This window comes from Pelophylax lessonae, assembly GCF_965119305.1.
Source record: "Pelophylax lessonae genome assembly, chromosome: 3".
Lineage (NCBI taxonomy): Eukaryota > Metazoa > Chordata > Amphibia > Anura > Ranidae > Pelophylax > Pelophylax lessonae.
In genome coordinates this window covers 136,000,085-136,021,825 of record NC_138770.1, presented here as the reverse complement: position 1 = coordinate 136,021,825, position 21,741 = coordinate 136,000,085, and the positions used below count along the sequence as shown (strand labels likewise).

General features: G+C 40.7%; 1 protein-coding gene across 1 annotated transcript in view; it reads right to left on the bottom strand.

Moving 5' to 3' along the window:
* NBAS (NBAS subunit of NRZ tethering complex) overlaps positions 1–21,741 on the bottom strand; it is a 1,303,215-nt gene that overhangs the window by 844,811 nt on the left and 436,663 nt on the right. The window contains exon 29 of the mRNA XM_082252487.1: positions 19,780–19,882. Within this exon, the coding sequence (XP_082108613.1) occupies positions 19,780–19,882 (103 nt within the window). The remainder of the gene's footprint in view (positions 1–19,779; positions 19,883–21,741) is intronic.

Sequence of the window (21,741 nt, the reverse complement as noted above, 5' to 3'; positions counted from 1 at the left end):
TCCATTAAGCATCTGTCTTTCACTACCACTGATGTTGAGTACCGTCACAAAGATATGATAAAATATGAGGGTTGGACACACTTTTGTGAGATACTGTATATATACACACACTGTATATACAGTATATATTAACCACTTCCCGCCCGCCCTATAGCAGATTGACGGCGGGAATGTGGTTGTATTATCCTGACCGGGGCGCGCAGAGCGGCGATCGGTGATGCAAGGTGTCAGCCTGACACCCTGCATCTCCGATCTCGGTAAAGAGCCTACTGACGTAGCTCTTTACCATGTGACCAGCCGTGTCCAATCACGTTGATCGGCTTTCCTTAGTTCGTGCCTGACAGGCACGAGTAAATGAGTGCCGATCGGCGGCTCCCCTGACAGGGGGGGTCAGCACTGGTAATCAGATCATTGATTACCAGTGCAGACCCTCGGGGGGGGGGGGGTGCCTCTAGAACCACTAGGGATGCCCACCTATGACCCCAGGGATGCCCACTATGGCCACCAGGGATGGCAATCAGAGTCCCCCATTGCCCTCCCCATCAGTGCTGCCCACCAGTGCCCTCCCTATCAGTGCTGCCCACAAGTGCCCATCATTGCCATCTTTCAGTGTCACCCACCAGTGCCCACCAGTGCCGCCTATCAGTGCCCATTAGTGCCCATCAGTGCCGCCCGTCAGTGCCGATCAGTGCCGCCTATCAGTGCCCATCAGTGCCCACCAGTGCCACCCATCAGTGCCCATTAATGCCCATCAGTGCCACCTACCAGTGCCCATCAATGCCGCCTATCAGTGCCTAGCAGTGCCACCTATCAGTGCCCATCAATGCCGCCTATCAGTGCCCAGCAGTGCCGCCTATCAGTGCCCACCAATGCTGCATATCTGTGCTACCTATCAGTGCCACATATCAGTGCCGCCTATCAGTGCCACCCCATCAGTGCCTATCAGTGCAGTCTCATCAGTGCTCATCAGTGCAGGAAAAAAACTTATTTATTTACAAAATTGTATAACATAAACAAAAAAACTTTTTTTTTCAAACTTTTCGGTCTTTTTTTTATTTGTTTAGCAAAAAGGAAAAAAACCCAGAGGTGATCGAATACCACCAAAAGAAAGCTCTATTTGTGGGGGGAAAATGACATAAATTTGGTGTAGGTACAGTGTTGCATGACCGCGCAATTGTCATTCAAAATGCAACAGCGGTAAAAGGGGAAAATTGGCCTGGACAGGAAGGGGGTGAAAGTGCCCGGTATTGAAGTGGTTAAAATTCATATTAGGAATTTTAATATGCAAGGACAAGGACTTCAAACGATGTAGGGATCCCAATATCCTTTAAAATAAATAAATAAATGCATGAAAGATATTTCTGGGCTGCTATTGCTGATCTTTTTAAAATGCTAGTGGTTTGGCTGTTAGCAGCCAGGACGACTATTTGTTTTGATCTTTAAACATTACTTTTGAATTTAATGCCTATGATTTCCATTTGAGTATTATGTAGAGGAAAGCTGGAATGCACATATATGGGGTCATGTCCAGGACTTCACATCAGGCTCTCTTATACTGTAAAAACAGTAGTACATTTGAAAGGACGATGTATGTGTGACTACTGGGGAACAGTCATTACCATATATAACAATATTGCTATACATTTCCTACTAATAACTGAAAGAACACAATTCAGGTGTCCTGGCTGTAATGCCCTCAATGTAGCTTAACTTTGTGTGCACCATGGACTACCTACTGAGCCTACAAACTAGAGAAATCTTAAAGTACAAATTTGTCTTGCAGATGCTTTTTTGCTAGGTCTTTGGCTCACTAGATAGTGAAGACAAAATTAGTATGACAACCCTGGAAAAAAAAGAAAGTCAGCAACTGATGGTGCTATATTTCTGTGCAAACATGTTGCCTATTTGCCAAAGAGCTGTGACCTTTATAAAGGCATTTGGCCTGTGGCCTTGTAAATGTATAATGTCACTAGTCACTGAACTCTTTGGGAAATCCAAACATCTTAATTTATAGAATTGTGTAAAAATAACAGGGCATTTAAAAGACTTCTTTAAATCTTATTACCGGAGCTTTATTTTGCCTTAAAATTCAGTTTACAGCTAAATTAGCAACCGAATTAAAAAAAAAAAAAAAAAAACAAGATACAAGCTGCCCTGTCTATCTGTGATCATCCCACTATATAGAAATGGACTGTATACTAACAATGTACAAGTTAAAAAAAAAAAAAAGCATTTGAAAGCAAAAATAATGGTTTCTAGAGCTGGGCAATGAGGTAGCACTAACGTTGTGGAAAATAGATGCAGACCAAGCTGAAATTCATTTTTCATACACAGACATCAGCGTCTATTCACGATATTACTTTTAACTTATCTAGTGCAAGATGGGAGTTTTATTCATCGTATGAGGGTCGGGGACATTGATGTATTGATACTGCTACTGCAGACACAAGAACTGCTTAAATCAAGTGTAGCTGTGGTTTACAAACACATTTTGCCATATCAGATTGAATATGTATAGGACCAGCGTGTCTTGTAAAGTACTTTCTTGTATAATGTATGATGGATGCCAATGTTGCTGTGTCTCCAGGGTCTGTCCTTGGCTCCTTCCTTTTCCAAGTTACACGCCTGGCAAACCGATAAGCTCTCAGAGAAAATGCCGGCTTTCACATATAACTGTATCCTCCAAAATCCCTCCAGCCTTTCCAAAATTGTTCAAGGCCAAGTAAAGTTAACTAAACCATAGCCACAGAGTTGCTGTTAAATGGCGAGACCTCTCAGTGAGCTACACATTTGGGGAGAGGTGAGTTGGGTTCTGACCCCAGCAAAAAGCTGTAGAAACCCATGCCAACTCTTTTTTTTTTTAAATCAAGAAGGTTTTTATTGAATAAACTAACATTCCAATGCAATTACAAGTACAAAAGCTTCAGAGACTGGGTAACCCACATATCTTGCTGAACAGATATAATCTGATTGGGGTTTTTTTTCACACAAATAGAGCTTTCTTTGGTGGTATTTAACCACTTAAGCCCTGGAGGATTTGGCTGTTCAAAGACCAGGGCCTATTTTGCGATTCCGCACTGCGTGATTTTAACGGACAATTGCGCAGTCGTGTGACATTGTACCCAAATGAAATTGACGTCCTTTTTTTTTCCCACAAATAGAGCTTTCTTTTGGTGGTATTTGATCACCTGTGCGATTTTTACTTTTTGCACCATAAACAAAAAAACAGCACAAATTTTGAAAAAATAACTATTTTTCACATTTTTATATATGAAATTCTCAAAAAAAATGTAAAAATCCAAATTTTTTAACATTTTAGGCCAATTTGTTTTCTGCTACATATTTTTGGTTAAAAAAAAACATCGCAATAAGGGGATTTTGATTGGTTTGTGCAAAAGTTATTGCGTTTACTAACTAAGGGAAATATTTATGTCATTTTTATTTTTTTTTTTAACTAGTAATGGCGGCGATCTGCGATTTTTTTTGCGGGACTGCGAAATTGCGGCGGACAGATCGGACCCCTGACTTACATTTTTTACACTTTCGGGGGTACCAGTGACATTACTACAGTAATCAGTGCTATAAATATGCACTGTTACTGTAAAAATGACACTGGCAGGGAATGGGGTTAACTTTATTAGTGATCAAGGGGTTAAGTGTGTCCCTAGGGGTGTGATTCTAACTGTCAAGGGGCATGGCTTGTGATGTAACCACAGAGACATACGATCCTACATAGCAGGATTGTATAGTCTCTGCACTTCCATCAGGGAGAATGACAGACGACTGTGTTTACATCAGCCATCTGCCTTTCTCCCTCTCCATCGGGAGATCGCGAGTGGCCGGCGGACACCGGAGCCACCGGGCACTCGCGCGGGGATGTCAGGGAACGAGCGGTGGTGGGAGCGTGCCTCCGGCGGCGTGCATTTGCCCCCTTGAGGCTCGTGGGCGAGCAACATACTGGTACATCGCTTTGCCCAGGAGGGGCTGACCGCCGCAGTATATGTACTTGCGAAGGTCGGCAAGTGGTTAATCACCACTGGGTTATTTTTTTTGTTAAATAAATGAACACCAAAATTCTTGAAAAAACAAACAACTTTTTCATTGTTTGTTATACAATTTTGCAAACAGGTAATTTTTCTCTTTCACTGATGTGCGCTGATGAGGCTGCACTGATGGGCACTGAAAGGCTGCACTGTTGGGAAACACTGGTGGGGAGGCACTGATTGGCAGCACTGGCAGGCACTGTTGGGACTGCACTGATAATCAGGACACTGCCAGTTCTTGTAATTTTTCTCCTCTACTCACACTGTCAGTGTGAGGAAAGGAGTGCTAATATCCAACTTCTGTTTACATCCGTGATCAGCTGTATTTGGACAAAGCTGATAGGCTCTTTACTTCAATCTGTGATCAGCAGTGTCTTGAGGACACTGAATTCACAGAGTGCACTGCGGGCACAATTACGGTGGGGGGGTTCTGTTCTAGGACTGCTTTCCAGAACTAGCTGGCTACGCTGTAGCTGTAATTCGGTTAGAGCACGGTAAGCAAGTGGTTAAGACTGAGAACACAGGGCCTGCTACCAAAACAGTCAATTTCTTTTTAAGAATTATTTCTTTTACTGGGTATAGAGTAGTTTGGCAATGATTCTCATAGGCAAGATAAACTTTTCAGGAGTACTCCAACTGTCATAAAGTACCCATTCTATTTGTTCAAGAAAGGGGAATGATTTTTTAGATTTTTACACATCTAGTCCTAGTCTTAGTACCTTAAGGGACATGGCAGAAATGAAAGAGATAATAGCACATAAATTCAGTGATCCACAATAGATAGACTCCCACAGCATATGCATGTAGGGATAAGCAAAAAGAAACCGCAATGTGCAGTATTACTCACAAAGAATTTATTGAAAAAGTGCCAAAGTACTTGCAAGGGAAGGGTTAAAAACACATGTAAATCCTTGTTGTATTGGTACCCAGCGTGGGGACATCACGTGATCAGACTCCTCCTAATGTGTTTCGCCATACACAGACGTCGTCAGGGATGTGGTCACGCACAAACGTATCACCGAATTTATGTGGTAGAGGCCAGAGATATAAATAAAAATGTCATTAGAAACCGGAAGTGATGCAAATGCATTCCAGAGAGTGGAAATGACACATCCTTTAACCGGGAATGAAGCAAATGCATTCCGTGCAGAGAAAATACCAATAACATCCGATGGAAAACTAGATATTGTTAAGGGAAATGGAAAATTTCACATCACTGAGTCCATTTGTTAAATAATGGATACAAAATAACAGAATAAGCTAGCTTATATTTCATAACAAGCTGACAGTAAATAAAAATAAACAAGAATTTAAATCACACAATGTTGCCATTACATATAAACCCTCCATGGGAAATATTGATAGCGCCATCTAATGGTTGGAAACATTAAGGCTCCGCTCACATCTAGGCGTTTTGGGGCGTTTTTGGGGAGATTTTCTGCTCTAGGATCAGCTCTCAAAACGCCCAACAAGACAAATCCTATTCATTTCAATGGCCCCTGTTCACATCTGAGCGTTTTGACGCTGTATACAAAACGCCCAACGCGCAAAAAAGTACATAAGCTTCTTTTTGGGCAGATTACAGGCATTTTCCATTGGTATCTATTCAATCAAAAAACGCCTGCACAAAAAAACACCTGAAAATCGCGGGAAAAATCGAGGTAAAATCGCGGTAAAAAACGAGCGAAAACGCTACGCTCAGGTGTGAATGTAGCCTTACAGCTGAATACACATATAATAAAAATATAAATATATTACCGATACAAGTACAACTTAATCATAATCATTGCAAACATATGCAATATCATACAATCCAAGAAGGGAGGAAAAAGTGATTTAATATACATTGATTAAATGTTAAAGGCTTCAAAAGTCAAAGGCTACAAAAAAAAATTAAATAAAAAAGTCTGATAAAACCAATCAATAGAAAGTATCAATATATCCCCAACACATGCAATGGTAATTAGCTATTATTTAAAAAAGCATTTATTTTATTAGTTTGGAGATTTCCCTTCTAGTATGGCTATCTCTCCAGTGGGGATGGTATTGATCTATGGCTATAAAGTAAATATCCTTAGCCCCCGTTCACACTGGGGCGACCTGGTCGCCTCACAGGTCGCCTGCCATACAGAAGCTATGGACCCGTTCTAATAGGAGCGACACAAGTCGCTCCGACTTAGAAAAAGGGTCCGGAGCTTCTTTGGGGCGACCCGGAGCGACCTGTATAGACTTCAATGTTTTTACTTTTTGGAACCCTTGACTTTTGGAGCCTTTAACATTTAATTTCTATTAAATTTATTCCCCCCCCCCCTTCTTGGATTATATGATATTGCATATGTTTGTGATGCTTATTATTAAATTGTACTTGTATTGGTAATATATTTATATTAGGTGTATCCAGCTGTAAATGTTTCTAACCATTAGATGGCGCTATCAATATTTCTCATGGAGGGTTTATCTGTAATGGCGACTTTGCATGATTTTTATTCTTGTTTATTTTTATTTACTGTCAGTTTGTTATGAAATATGGGCTAGCTTATTTTTATCTATTATTTTTTATCTATTATTGACCAAATGGACTTGGTGATGTGAAATTTGCCATTTCCCTTAACGATATCTAGTTTTCCACTGGATGTTTTTGGTATTTTCTCTCCCAGAAACACATTTGCATCATTTCTGGTTAAGCGATGTTTAATTTCCGCTCTGTGGGACGCATTTGCGTCACTTCCCGTATAGTGCTGTTGGTCCCCTTTTGGGTTTCTAATGGTGTTTTTGTTTTTTTCTACTTCTGGCCTTTATCATATAAATTCAGTGATACGTTTGTGCGTGATCACGCCCCTGATAATGTCTGTGTTCGACGAAACACGCTGGGAAGAGTCTGGACACATGATGTTGCCATGCTGGGTAGTTGGCCATACTATTGGTTGGAAACATTACCAATACAATTAGGATTTACATGCATTTTAACCCTTCTGTTTGTAAGTACTTTGGCGCTTTTTAATCAATTATTTGTGAGAACTATTGCACAATGAGGTTCCTTCCTTCTCATCTCTACATGCATATGCTGTGAGAGTCTATCTATGGTGGATCTTGTCATCATGCTAGAGATTTTTCACCTCATATGAGTAAAGAGTTGGAATGGAATACTTCTAAGCTTAATTGACTACTTTTGACTGAGTAGTTTATCTATTGGGGTAAGGTTCAGTGTGAACCTTGCCTTTGGTAACAGATCCTTCCCAACACCCTTCCTGTGTGGATTTGCACTTTTTGGACTATTCTTCTTAAATATGCTTTTCAATATAGTTTGGAATTTATCAGTGTCTTAAGCGCTGCATTTATGTGCTATTGTTTCCTATGTTCTTGACCAGGAGAATTGTGCTAGCAGCTTTTGACATATTTGCGAGATATTATTTATTTATTTTCTAAAAAGTGCAGGTGATTTGTTGGTTTTAAAAAATTAAGGAGAATCAAGTGCAACTATGCTGAAGCTTTTATGCATAACAGAAGTGAGCATGTCTACATTGGCAAGCATTTTGATTGAAGTTCAAGGTGACTAATTTTTCGCAGCCTCCACTAGCACTGTCTCCAGGTCCCCTTCCTTCTCCTCTGTTTCTACCTCATCTATAGCAAGTAGATTCACTTCCGATTCAGGTAGAGAAGGTAGGGATGGGGAAGAAGTCTGATTCTTTTGAGCTCTGAACAGTGTTGGCTGTATTTGGGCTGTCCTGAGAAAGTCTGTCTTAGCTGCAGCGAAGTCTGCCTTGATCAGATGGTCTGCTTGTTGTGTGCCTGAGATAGGACTAGAATCAGATGCAGAGGGTGGTGTTAACATAGGGTTCTGCTTCGAAGCATAGAAAACAGTGGCACTCTTGAATGGTTTTAGTGATTGTTAAGCCTTTGTCAGAGTGTATGTTTGAGTTTTTCTCGAGGCTCCCTTGCAACTGGTTTCCACCATTGCTATCAGTAAAGGTGTTCTCCTGTGGGGTGATCAGGAAGTAGGGTGCGGAACTGGGGTAGGCCATAGAAGGATACACAGCAACCTAGGAGACAATAGTCCTGCAGAGAAGTGCTCATGGCAAAAGGGTGGAAGGAAGTGCCTGTATATCTTATAAGGGCTCCGGGCTAAAGAGATAATAAAGGCGAGACCTGTGGTGTAATGTAACATCTGGTCATTCAACTGAGACCAAGCTCTAAATGGTGGAATTTTTACTACCAGGTTAGAGTAAACTCAAATCCCAGGCTTCCTGATAGTTTTGCGTGAAGCAAATACTATGCAGTGAACACTCAAATAAGTGTACTACAAAGTATTGAAACTAAAGTACCTTTACATGTCGCTGGTCCCTATATGGGTCCAGGCTTAGCCTAGCACGGTGAGCATACATCTGGAGGGGTCTTTTGGGTCTGGGAACCAGAGGAAAAGGCTCTGGATCTGAAAAACACCCTGCTGCTAACTTCACTCATTGCAATGATTGCCAAGTTGAGCGCTCAAGCTCAAAACAACACTACAAGCTGTGGGGTCTGGGTATGGTTCTCAAGGTAATACCGAGGCTGCACCAATCCGGATGCACTGCTTTTACTGTAGTAGAAGGCAGTGAAGAGTTGACTGAAAAATAAAGAAAAGCAGGAGTTGGAACAATGATCTTCTGGTGGTCTCTGCTGGATGGGTAGAAAAGCCTTGATAAAAATGGTAGTGCTCCCTAGGATTCTTTATGATTTTTGTGTCCTGCCTATAGCAGTCCCATCCCAGGAGTTACAGAAATTTCAAACCCAGTTATTGAGGTTTATGTGGGCCCCTAAGGGGCATAGATTAGCCAGGCACACACTGTATACTTTGCGTGAGCTGGGGGTCCCAGACCTTAAACAATACTATAGAGCAGCACAGGTGGCCCAGTTGGCTCAGCTATATTTCTCCCAGTTCAGACTGGAGTGGGTGGCCCCGAAGGAGCAGGCTTGCAGGCCTCTTTCCATTGACCTTTTGATGTGAATCCCATTTAGGCAGTGTCTGTCGATCCTGTGTCCTTCTCTCTCCCATTCTTTGCAGGTTTGAGATTCGTCCTCTATGGCTGTGCCTCTTGAGTCCCCACACACTACGGTGGCTCCTCTATTCCTTAATCCGGCATTTCCACACGGTCTATGTCGACAGGAATTCCAGTGGTTGATTGATAAGGGCCTGTATAGAATAGGAAATTTCCTTGACCATAAATGAATTTGTCCAGTATCCTACTTTGTGCAGCAGTTGAAGGTACCTCCATCTGAGCATTTCCATTTTCAGCAGATACCACACTTTTTGCCCAGAGGGGGGCATCTTGATGTTGTACAAACTGTTTGTTTACCCATCTGTGAAATTACCTTATTTGCTCGCGTGGGAGCGGGACTTCGGAGAGGAGATTGATTTAAATGACTGGTGGAAGTGGTCTCATCATACAAATAAGGGTAGCATGAACACAGCCCTGGCGGAGGGAGGATAGAAGGTGCCTGGTGCCAGACTGCCTCACAAAAATGTACTGGGGTGCTTCCCCTCTGTTTTCGAGGATGTGGTCAACCTAGTACGATGTTCCACATATGGTGGACCTGTGCCAAGGTTCACCAGTTTTGGATTAGAGTTCACTCCCTGATCTATTCTGTGACAACGATTAATATAGTTAAAAACCCTAGGGTGGCTCTTCTTAATGAGCCTGTCGTCGATGATCCGAAGTGTGTTCAAAATTTAACCACTTGCTGACTGGCCGCCGCAGATTTATTATGGCAGGCTGGCTCGGCTGCGCGAAACATACCCCTACATTGGTCGCGGGTGTGGTGCTGAGGGGCACTCGACCACTCCCACTAGGCAGCAGGGATGCCGATCCACGGGACCCGCAGCCGCAATTGACGCCGGGCAACCGCGATCGCTCCCTGCTGAGAGAGAAGAATGGTCAGCTGCTGTAAACACAGCTTACCGTTCTCTCTGAAATGATAACAGAGCGCCTCCTGTGATCCTTCTATATAGGATCGCAGGTCTGTATGGTCATTTCACAAGCCCCCCCCCCCCCCACCCCACAGTTAGAAAACTCTCCCCTAGGCTCACACTTATCCCTTTGATCACCACTATGTTAACTCATTCCCTGCCAATGTCATTACAGTAACAGTGCATATTTTTAGTAATGTCACTGGTCCCCCCAAAAGTGTTAAAACTGTAAGTTAGGGGTCCGATCTGTCGGCAGCAATTTCACAGTCCCACTAAAAATCACAGATCACCGCCAATACTAGTAAAAAAATAAATAAATAAATAAAAAAAAATGACCTAAATCTTTCCACTAGTTTGTAGACACGATAACTTTTGCGCAAACCAATCAAAATACCCTTATTGCGATTTTTTACCAAAAATATGTAGCAGAATACAAATTGTTCTAAAAGGATGAATTTTTTTTTTTTTTGGGAATGTTGTATATAAAAAAAATGTTTTTTTTTTCCAGAATTGTTGCTCTTTTTTTTTTTGTTTATAAAGCAAAAAATAAAAATCACAGAGGTGATCAAATACCACCAAAAGAAAGCTCTTTTTGTGGGGAAAAAAGGACATTAATTTTATTTTGATACAGTGTCGCACAACTGCACATTTTCCGTTAAAGTAACGCAGTGCCAAATCACAAAAAAATTGCCTGGTCTTTAAGGGGGCAAATCATTCCGGTCCAGAACTGGTTAATCCACTTTATGTTTGTCACAACAAAAATCACTATAGTGACCGCTTGGAAGAAACCAGTGGTAGATCTAGCTATTAAGTAAAATAAACTGATATGGATCGTGCTCAACGACAAGCTGGTCAGTGTCTTGCAGGATAAGGCTACTAAGTTTGACCGTGTTTGGGATTCTTGATTTAAGTATTTCCAACTTTCAGCTGACTGATGAGTGTGGGATGTGGAGGCGGGCATTCGGACAGTTCTTCTTTCTTCTTTTGCTTAGTTTCATCTGATCCTTTTTCTTTGTCTATTCTTCCTATAAATTTCCCCTTCTTTTTTTGGATTCACACTTTCCCTTTTTCATTTAGTTGTGTTGTTTCCACTTGTAGTTATGCATTATGTATACTCAAGACCCATGTTGGTGTGTCGGTGGGTGGTGGCAAAGCATGGATTTAATGTTTCTACTGACAGGAGGGTTTTCTGAGTGGGGCTGCTGTTTGCTCTATAAGAACCCTTTTTTATGTTGAATTTCTACTTTATTTGGCACCCCTTTGTGTTGGAAATAACTGGTAGTATAATATTTAAATTCCCCCTTTTACACATGTTCTTAATGTTTTGATGTGTTCCACCTGTGTTGTGAAAAATGTTCAAAAAAAATATAGAAGCAGAAAAATAAAGAAAACTGGTTAAGCATAAAAAACCTCTTCATAAGTGAGAAGAGGTCCAGCACCTAAAGACACTAGCAGAAAATGAAGGACTCCTCAAGTGGGGTGGGGTTATAAGAGTATGCCCAGATGGCATACCTGACAAAGCTTTTGCCAGCATTCAATTAACTGAAGGTAGCAGCCTATAGCCCAGGGTTCATGAAAGCCCAGCCCATATCCTGTACTATAAAATTAAAATAAAACACTTTCACATTAGCAGAACCATTCATTTTGCTCCGCAGTCCCAGCACTGGCATGGCAGCCTTCCATTCTTCAAATGTTTATTGTAAACACAGAGCAGGTACATAGAATGTGGGGACTGCAAAGTGCTGAGACTTAACTTAAAAGACTTTACTGTTACTGTCAGAAACTATTCTCTTTCTAATCATGGTCTCCACATAGCATAGTAGTCGCCTCACTAAATCCAATTGTCCTGACGTTGGCATGTGTGACCCATCTCGCTGTGCATTCATTTTCTCATTTATTATTATAGAAAATCATTCATAATAATAGAAAAAAAAAACATAGGCTATGTCTACAGATTTCCCCTTAGGAATGCTGATTGCGGGCAGTTATTGTGATTCTTAGGCAGCAACAGCAGCAATCATATTCCTCTCTTCGCAGGTTCAATTTTACATGGCTGGTTTCTCTTCATTAAAAGTACACTAAAATGCTTTCCACAAAGGACCATTTGTTAGAAACAGTATCTGTATAGATAGAGAAGTTAGGAACATTAGAGAACTATCAGCAGCGCCATCTTCCTTTGTGACAGTAAGGATAAAACATTTGTGAAGTTGAAATATAAAGTATAGGTCTTTATTTATTAGTCTGAAATCCAAGGGAGGTCTGAATATGTTTTTCCCTTCCTCAGAATTATTTGCATTTTATTATGGTGGAAAAATGTAGGGGGAAAGTTTCCGCGCTTTTGGAGAAAATTAAATAAATAACTGACTGCAGCCTACCTCAAAAATATAGATAACTATATTTGGTAAATGTGAGGAAAGGGGAGGTAATATGGCGCTGTCAGGCTAATAAATAGGAAAAAATAAATAAATATGTCTTAAAGTGCACTGGTGATAGGTGAATAAGAACCAGAATATATAAAGCTTCATAAAGTGAATCCTTAAAGAGTGTAAATAAGTTTGAATAAATTGGTTATAAAATGTGTATCTATATAATGATAAATAAATAAAAAAAGTTTAAGATATAGGTGATACAAAATCAATGTGTAATCTTAAAAATATATATATAACTATATAAAAAATTTTTTAAAGTGATGTTGTAAAAATCTTCCACATATACTTAAAGTGCTAATTAATCAATCAGATATATATTGTGCTAATGGGCCAAACGGTAAATAACTTTGTATAAATCTGTGCACATAAAAAATCATAAATAGTGTCCAACAAATAAGATAGCATAAATAAATAAATAAATATAAAACGAATATATAGGAAAATTGTCCATATAAATAGCCAAATATAGCAAATATAATCGAGTCCCAAAAAAAGGGGTGATGAAGTAGGGATTTGACAGGATAAATGGATTACAGGACTTCCAGAATGATGGGGGTGCTCAATACAGGAATCAGTGCTCCCCTCCTATTATTCCCGCACTCACCAGATGGTGGTACCCCCACAGGGGTAATAAGCGTTTGGGGTGACTCTTGGAGGTCCCTCCGAAGGTTGGCTAGTAATCCACTTAAACCCGACTTCGTATCCTATTCCAGGGAAATTTGATGGAAAATCCCTCCTCTTAGAGTACTGCCTCTTGACGTGGATGAGCTATCAGCTGGTGTCACGAAGTTGGATCTTGGTTGCAAAAACTTTATGGGTTGCTGGTTCAAACGAGCACCGCCTCTTCGGTTGAGAACCACCTTCACTCAGTTCACCAATCAGGGAATGCAGAGAATCTCTGTCCCTCCTTATCCTTCCTCATTCCTCATGTCTGCATTAATGCAGACATGAGGAATGAGGAAGGATAAGGAGGGACAGAGATTCTCTGCATTCCCTGATTGGTGAACTGAGTGAAGGTGGTTCTCAACCGAAGAGGCGGTGCTCGTTTGAACCAGCAACCCATAAAGTTTTTGCAACCAAGATCCAACTTCGTGACACCAGCTGATAGCTCATCCACGTCAAGAGGCAGTACTCTAAGAGGAGGGATTTTCCATCAAATTTCCCTGGAATAGGATACGAAGTCGGGTTTAAGTGGATTACTAGCCAACCTTCGGAGGGACCTCCAAGAGTCACCCCAAACGCTTATTACCCCTGTGGGGGTACCACCATCTGGTGAGTGCGGGAATAATAGGAGGGGAGCACTGATTCCTGTATTGAGCACCCCCATCATTCTGGAAGTCCTGTAATCCATTTATCCTGTCAAATCCCTACTTCATCACCCCTTTTTTTGGGACTCGATTATATTTGCTATATTTGGCTATTTATATGGACAATTTTCCTATATATTCGTTTTATATTTATTTATTTATTTATGCTATCTTATTTGTTGGACACTATTTATGATTTTTTATGTGCACAGATTTATACAAAGTTATTTACCGTTTGGCCCATTAGCACAATATATATCTGATTGATTAATTAGCACTTTAAGTATATGTGGAAGATTTTTACAACATCACTTTAAAAAATTTTTTATATAGTTATATATATATTTTTAAGATTACACATTGATTTTGTATCACCTATATCTTAAACTTTTTTTATTTATTTATCATTATATAGATACACATTTTATAACCAATTTATTCAAACTTATTTACACTCTTTAAGGATTCACTTTATGAAGCTTTATATATTCTGGTTCTTATTCACCTATCACCAGTGCACTTTAAGACATATTTATTTATTTTTTCCTATTTATTAGCCTGACAGCGCCATATTACCTCCCCTTTCCTCACATATGGTGGAAAAATGACAGATTTCAGGTCTTTGTTGAAACTCCCATATGCCTTTTCAGAGAGATTCCTACAAAGCTTTTCTAATTTGCTTTCAAAGCAAGTCCCAGGAGAAGTGGAGATTGGCAGTCAGATCCAACTAAATCTGTAAACTGTAATAAAAAGCTTCAAATCATTTTCAACTTTTAACAGATGTCAAGCTTTCTAAGTAAATTATGCTATTCGCAGGCTTGTTCGGGCTTTGTGTGCTTACTTGATTAAAGTGAACATGCAAATAAACAGCGGGCGTCAACACAAATTCAATTCCATCTTAATATCAGCATTTTACAAATAGCATCGCAAGGTTATACTTGGGCTTTGAACATCAGGAGTTGATATACTGTAGGAAAGTGATGGCACGGCTTGTGCATCAGATCACAGGGATCAGACTGTGTGTGTTACAGTCCCACGCTGGTCCTGTCCCTCCCTGCGCCATAAGCGAAAGGCATGGCAGCGTTCCAATGTTAAAATGCATTTTGAAGCACAAAATACTATGCTGTTTAGAGCACATCTGCTCTCGTGCGGTGTTTGAAAAGAACATAAAGCATTAGTTAAGACTGAGTTATGTTGTACCCAGCTGTCTGAAATAGTCTATTTCAATACATATAAAAAAAGAGAATATATATATATATATATATATATATATATATATATATATACATATCAGTTGGGTTTGGGTGAGATGAATGGGAATTGGGTTCAACTCTGCTAATCATACAAAGTTCAAGATAAAGTGCTGTATTCCAGTAAATGCTGAATAGAATTGTATTTCAAAAGGCAGCGGTACATGAGCGTGTAAAAGAACATAAGTCCTTGAACTTGAGAAAGGGTGAGGATGGCCAAAAAACATTGTTCTTCTACACCCTCACGCACCTTTAGAAAGTAACCTTTGGAAATAAACTTCTATTCAGCATTTCATAGAGTGCAGCACTTTCTTGTACATATGCAGTATACAGCATATACACACTTACAACCCCATTAGTCAGTAAGTAAAACTATGCTATATTCACCAATAAAGTCCTGGGTTCTGCCACTGTGTACTCCACTTACCAGAGTTAGGCTGGCTATAAATGGTTGGAACTTCTGCTGAACTCGCTGAGATATGAACCATACATGGGCAGGCTTAATGTAACCAAGTTGATCGATCAATCATCTTTGGTATAACCAGCCTCCCAGATTTTACATGCGATTATTCCAAGCGGATCTTATAGCAGTTAGCAATAATCACACTCATCCCAGTGGGGGAGGCTTCCCCCATCTGGAGAAACACAATTGCTTGGCGGGTGGCCCCGTCAACCCTTGGCTTGCTCAGTCTGTGACTGGCCTTGGACCCTGAAGCCCCATTCAAGTCTATTTAGCCATCCAGTGAGAGCACTTGGACACTGGGGATACAATAAGAGTGCTCTCATTAGATGGTAAAATATGTGGGCGGGGTTCAGTTTCAAGTGCAGACTTACTTCTGATGTCAGAGAATTTGTGTCACAGCAGTAAAGTGCACCCAGGGTTATCTAGGTACATAGAAAAGGAGTTTTATTTAAGTAAAGGATCTTAGGTATGACTTTTAGTTTTTAAACTTTAACAAAACTAACAGGTTCACTTTAGTCATCAACATAAGCAGTACAATACAAAGGGGATAAAAAAAAAAAAAAAAAAAAAAAAAAGTTACATAATGTGCAGAGAGAATAAAGTTGTCACACTTCAAGCTAAGCTTGTCACATTGTTCAGCTCATTAAAGCTGACCGTTCACCAATTAGGTTAAGAGTCCTATAGCCAGAGTATCCAGCATAGATATGACACTGGCTCCATTTGTCTAGAAGGATGTTATCTCAATGTTATTCATTTTCTCGACATCGACAATCTGCTTTACATAATGACTTTCTGCACATCCTCCTAGTGACAGCAGATAGGAGAGGATTCCTGGAAGACCAGCTCCTCTTCTAATCAATTCATTCCACCCTCATATTAAAGTACAGATTACAATGAAGTTTAAAATGTGGAATACTACTGCATTTATAAATGTTTGATCTGATGTTTCCCAGTAGATTATTTTTACCTAAACTGAATCTAATGGTGCGATTTGTGATGATGAAGCGGATTTCAGGTTAGTGCCACCACAAGTCATACCATTGTTCATGGATGGTTTTATTTTGGAGTAGGGCCTGATTGGAACATAGAATATTGTACTTCACCAAAACAAAAAGTTTAGACAGACCTCTAAACCTTAGATCAAAGACAATACATATATAGGAAAATCCTATTACAACTGAAACCCATAATGGACAAAAAAATAATAACAAGATTGTAAATGTATTTACTTTTAAGGACAAATACTGAAATTCAATTAATTTTCAATTGGCAAAATTAATTTGCAATAAAAGTGTAACTAAAGACACAAATTTTCTGTTTGTTTTGGATAGAGTGCAGAGGGATTAGAACACTTGTTATTTTGTTGTACTCGCGTTAGGGAGATTCACACTATTTGTCCTGTTTACCATTATCATTGAAAGTAAAAGTACAAGAAAATTGTGGATTGTCCGCAGAAAAGTAATAAAGGGGAAATCTTCTAATGGGGACACTAATTCTGGTAACCGGGGGGGGAGGGGGGGGTTAGGACAGGCAAAAGATACTCCTAATTTGCAGGGATTTCCTCCCACATCCTGCTTTGGTTATGGGACAAGACGTGAAGGTAAATATCCCCAATGGGATAAAGATAAAAAAAAAATAAACTCTTACATGAGTTATAACCATCCCTTCTATCCAAAATAAAGAAAAAAAAGTTTTACTGATAGTTCTACTGTAGGGTTAAAGATATATTTACAATGTAGAATAGTGTACTTAAAGTGTTACCCTAAAAAAAAAAAAAAAAAAAAAAAAAAAAAATGGAACCTGTTACCTTAAAGCAGGTTATACAGCACAGTGTGTGTGCTGTGTCATTTGACCCCTTCTATCAACTAAAAAACCTGGCTGATCCTGCCAGTTTACGTGCCCCCGTCATCCGCATCCCTGCACTCTGTTCTCCTGTGTCCTCCTACCCCCTCCCCTCCCTGCCTGTCAGCTCCCTGTCATGGCCCACCCACCCCTCCTGCTGTTCAAATAACTGTTAAAGTGTTATGTAATCCTGTTTGGCTAAGCCTGTGTACCTCTGTCTATGTATTTTATAAAAAAAATGTCAGTGTGCTGCTCGGGGATCATGTGACCGGCCAACCCTTTTTGAGTTCCATCTGTGAGCACAAATAGAGAGTCTGACATCCTGAAAGACTCCTTAGCTGCCAGGTACACCCTAATTGCCCGGATCGCATCTTCAGGCCTGAATAAGGAGTGCATGCTTTACAAACGCATCGCCTTATGTCTGGACATCACATCCCGAAAGTGACGTTACGGCCAGCCCTATGACAGAGCTTTGCATTCTATGGCGTGTGGAGCAGCGGAAGGCACTGAGGCAGCCCCTGACCACCGGAATCCTGCAAACTTTGCCACCAGGGACCCCCAGGACTGTGATGTCAATGACCTCTATATAGCGCTATATGCTCGTTTTACATCCAGCATTGCAAGAAGTCATTTGTGTGCTCCATTAAAGTTTATCCACATGCTGCAATTAGTAGGCGCTTGTGTTTCTCCCCTTATTCTGAACTTCTGTACCCCGCACAAAGCAGTTTAGCGCCTTCAGGTCCAGGATTGGATGCACTTTGCCTTCCTTCCCGAGAACTGTAAACAGGTTTGAGTAAAAAGCTTAAAAAAGTTCCAAGGTCGGAACCGGGACAATCACCCCTTGTACCACCTCAAACAGGTCCTGTAAGCTGTCTTGGACCGGGGCAAGTTAGAAGGAAAAAACCTTGCCGGGGACAGGAGCGAAACTCGATCTTGTAGCAGGACCGAATGACTTCGTGGACCCACTTGTCTTGCACGCAGGAAGTTCACGGGTCCAGAAACCAGCGAAGACATCCCCCCAGCCCCTATACGAGTGAGGGTGCACCTTTATGCAGAGGGAGCCTTGTCCATGGGTCTAGAGAAGCCTGATCTTGGCTTGCCAGCAGTGTTAATTTCGTCGACTAAAACCGACTAAAACGTTTTCGTCGACTAACACAATTCAGATGACTAAAATACGACTAAAACTAAAATGGCATTTTAGTCTTAAGACTAAAATACGACTAAAACTAAAATGGCATTTTAGTCAAAAGACTATAACTAAAACTAAATCGAAATTTGCTGCCAAAAATTAACACTGGTGCATGCTCAAAGCATAAATAATAACATATTCGATTTTTCACTCCAGGACCAGCAGTAGTATATAATGCGTTTGGAAATTGTAGAGAAATGCTTAAATAATGCATTACAAATTACAATTGAACTACACCCATTTGATTATAGATGACTAAAATGAGTTTTAGTCGACTAAAATGTAGGGCGTTTTAGTCGACTAAAATATACTGGAGTTTTAGTCGACTAAATACGACTAAAACTAAAACACTTGCAGAAGACTAAAATAGGACTAAAACTAAAATGCCATTTTAGTCCTAAGACTAAGACTAAAACTAAATTGAAATTTGCTGCCAAAATTAACACTGCTTGCCAGACCAGGTTCGTTTGGATCCTCCAGAAAAGGCCCTGAAAGGCTTTGAGCCCTTGTCAGTGGACCCTAAGGGATGAAAAAAACTCTTATGACCCGAGAAGGAAGGCTCACATCTACGACGAGGTTCTTTGCCCTTAGTAGCTTGCGGAAGAAAAGTACTCTTCCCCCCGTAAGACTTTTAATGATGTCATACAGGGTAGCTCCAAACAGGTGATCTCCTTGAAATGGAAGATCAGTCAAGGCCTTTTTTGAAGTCTGATCTGCAGACCAGTGCTTGAGCCAAAAGACACGCCAAAGGACCACTGCCAAAACAGAGAGGCGAGCCATCAGGGAAGCCGCATCCAAAGAGGCATCACAGAGGGCACCTGCCCCTTCGCCATGGCTTCAGCTGCATCCTCCATCTTCAGCATCTCATACACAGATACAATCAGTGCATCCACCAGCCTCCTTTGGTGTGCGGTCGTAGACGTGGAGAAATCATCCTCACTAGAAGAGGATTCCAGGCGCATTGGTTGCAGACCCAGCAGGGTGACCCACGTCTGCTACGGCAAATCAGATTCAAGATCTGATGAGACAGATGAGGCAGGGGAAGGCGGGGGGTGCTTTTTGCTAGCCTGTTGCCCGCAAGCCCCCTCTGTCCGGGACACAAGGGACTCCAGGACTGGCGTCGGTGCATGGAAGAATGGTTGGGACCCGGAGGGCCCCGCAGCCTCAGAGAGGGGAATGCATTTACCTACACAACACCTGACGCTCCTCTCTTTCTAGTGCATGGAAAAGACGGGGCCCAATAGCTCTGCAGATGCTAACCCATCTCAAGCTATCATACAACAACAAGCACCACTTCATTTGTTTGCATTACCTCATAGCAGACATCAGCACTTAGACACTTGTACACATTCTGCTGCATCTCCAGTATATCTTGAAGAAGACCTTTCCAATGACTCTCACTGACCGGCGGTTGTCTAGAAGAGGAAAGACAAAAATGAATTCACATAAACAAGGCAGAAAAAAAAAAAATGACACAAACTGCCAATATAACTACTCTTTACAAAAAAATAATGAATAAGCAGCCACCTATGACTGAAATGTAAAACTATTTAAAAATTTAGATGTCATTTTTTTTTATCATGACGACATACAGAATACATTTGCATGATTGCACAAAATTACCATCTTCTGGAATAATCTCACTTCCTGTTCACCAGCAGAACCTAAGGTTTGTGAAATCGGGCATGCCCAGCAACTCCATCCCCTCCTAAATGTAACCCTATTATGTCTACTGCAGTTTAAAATTGTACCAAAGACTTACTGTACTAAAAGTTTTAAGGGTTTAAGGCAGAAATGAAATTACAATGGTCTTCCCTTAAACCAGTCCCTTTTTGTCCTCACTAAAAATGCAAATAGCAGCCCTCAACTCAGAACTTACCCTGTATTTCATATGCTTAGACTGTCCTTTTTGGCTATGTCTGCTGATCTGTCATAATTTTAGCCATTGGTGGTCCTGTAAGCACCCCAGGCTTGACAAAGTGGTGTTTTCCACTTTTACATATTTGAATTGTAGAGAACAAAGGCAGAGAACATTGGAAATATAGTTGTCAGATATCAAATTAGACTTTACCCTGCTTGTCAGGTGCCTGTCCTGCCTTGCAGAAATATTAAACCGCAGTCTTAGCAAAGACAACTTCTCTTTCCTACACTGTAATGGACTGCCTTTGATCCATCAGTCTACCGATTAACAAGCAGTCCAAAATGGCCTATAGCAATGGGATCCTGTTCAGTACAGCTTACTCTGCCCGCTTAAGGTTTAGCATAGATGGCTTGAATTTCTGCCATTCACCCTGCCAGAGAAAGAGAGATAGTCACTTGATTCTCCCATCCATGCTAAACAGTGTGGGAGGAGGATTCTCCATTGTATTCAAGCTCCTGTGGCTGCTGGTACTTCCAAACAGAGATTGCATTTGATAGGATAATAATTTTCCACCTGGTTCAGTTTAAATTTTACTATTGTGGCCAATATGGATGGCTCTATCATAGGAAACAAGTATGGTCCCCAGCGCCCTTTAGTGGCCACAATGCGGTATTATCCGCATTTACACATTCAAATTGCAGAGAATATAGCCGGAGAACATTAATTTTACCCCATTCACACAGATTGCATTTACATACAGTTGCTATAGATAAACAGCTATAAAAATATTTTATAAATACACCCCTTAGTGTAGTAGCGCTAAAAACATGTTTCAATCAGGTAAAAAGAAAACATGTCATACTTATCAAATGCAACCAGTGAGTGTGACTCCAGGTTGCCACACAACTGGTTTATTATCATACTGTGAATACAGACTTGATTAGACTAGATAGATTTCAGCAGACTTTGAAATTTCTCTGTTGTACACAATTTTGTGTGAAAGGTCATTCATAACCAAAAACAACTTTCTCGGGTGAAAAAAGAAACGCTCCCAGGTACAGATGGTGATGGTGATGATAGCAAAGCAGACAAGCGAAAAGATTACTTGTTCAACTGATTTTCTTAGATGAATGAATGTTTAACTTGAAATTGAACATTTCTTAAAGCGTACTTAGACCCAAAAACAAATCTTTCTTGTGTAAGCTACTGGTCCCATCAATCCACCATGTGATGGAGATGAACATAGGCAGACCTATTTAAAGTCCAGCTTGTGTGTCAACCATGTTTCCTTTAAGAGATACAACATAACTACCCAGGAAAAAGAAACGCGTTATCTGCAGGATCACCAGATGAAGAGAGCCTGAGGGAAAAAGGGAAAACTAATGCAGCCACCACAACAAAGGACCAGTGAGG